We start from the raw sequence: 1,150 nt of genomic DNA, 5'->3' as shown, positions 1-1,150 counted from the left end.
CGGGCGGCGCTGCGCAACGGGCTGGAGGGCAGCAGCGAGGACGCCTCCTGCCAGGAGGACTCCCTGCAGGACGAGCCCGAGGAGCCCGAGACCCTGCACCACCTGCACCCTGCAGGTGGGCACTCCAGGGCAGGGCAGCGTCCTCGGCCGCTTCTCTGCTCCCTCGCACCCTCAGCTTTCTCTGGTTTCCCTCCTCTTTTCTCCAGAGCACAAATCCTGCTCTCCACTCTCCTGCCTAGTGCAGAAATCTAACCTGCTGAGTCAATGAACGTTTAAATTTTATCCCCCGGTTTTATGTCACGCATGTTGGGGCTTTTTTAAACTCACGGGAAGGGAAAAGATTTGTTCATCCTTTCAAGTAACACGTGGCATGTAATGAGACTGGCAGGTGATGTGCTCAAAAGAGATGTCTTCAGACATTTTGTAGGTGCCAAATGCTTTTGAGAAATTTAAAGATCGTTGGACAAATTAATAGAAGAACAGCTGGAGCCTCTTAAACGTAAAAGAAGCTGCAGCTTGGTCAGCAGGTGCTCAAGCCCCCAGGCTGTTAAAGCTGCACTTGCATCTTTCTCCCTGCCCACCTTTTCCCCTTTCTTTGCACTCCTGCTCTCTGACAGGTGGCTGGACTGGGAGGACCTGCCAGAGCACTTGGCTCAAATGTGCTCTGAAGCCTTGGAATGAAGGTGTTCTAGTGCCTGTTGGCTTTTGGTGCACTTAATATCAGTTCCTCTGAGGCTTCCAGTTGTTCAGGCTGGCAAAAGAAACTGGATGAGACTCTGGGAATGTTGGTAACTTGCTGCCAACCTTGTTCTCAAGGGAATGTTCTCTTGCAGGGATTGTTCTGACACGAGCTGGCTACTACACCATCCCCTCCATGGAGGAGCTGGCCAGGTTCACCAACGACAGGAACGAATGTATCGTGACAGACTTCACCATAGGCCGCAAAGGTGAGACCCCCCAGCCTGCCCAGGGGCTCCTCCTTCATCCAGGGAGTCCTAAAGCTGCAGAACCCAAGTGCCAAACCCTCAGGCTGATTGTAACCAGGGCCCTTGGCTTTGGGAGCAGTTGACATGGAAGTGGTGTGGGATTTTAGGGGAGAATAAATCACAGAATCAAAGACTGGTTTGGGTTGGAAGGGACCTTAAAGCCC

The 1,150-nt window shown here is 52.7% G+C and overlaps 1 protein-coding gene across 1 annotated transcript in view; it reads left to right on the top strand.

The window, feature by feature from the left end:
• NUP98 (nucleoporin 98) overlaps positions 1-1,150 on the top strand; it is a 29,584-nt gene that overhangs the window by 12,825 nt on the left and 15,609 nt on the right. The window contains exons 15-16 of the mRNA XM_029965753.1: positions 1-115; positions 834-1,036. The exon at positions 1-115 is cut by the window's left edge and continues 100 nt beyond it. Coding sequence (XP_029821613.1) covers positions 1-115; positions 834-1,036 — 318 coding nt within the window. The remainder of the gene's footprint in view (positions 116-833; positions 1,037-1,150) is intronic.

The sequence above is a fragment of the Manacus vitellinus genome, unplaced genomic scaffold, assembly GCF_001715985.3.
Source record: "Manacus vitellinus isolate BGI_N305 unplaced genomic scaffold, ASM171598v3 scaffold_119_pilon, whole genome shotgun sequence".
NCBI lineage: Eukaryota > Metazoa > Chordata > Aves > Passeriformes > Pipridae > Manacus > Manacus vitellinus.
This window is presented reverse-complemented; position numbering and strand designations above follow the sequence as displayed.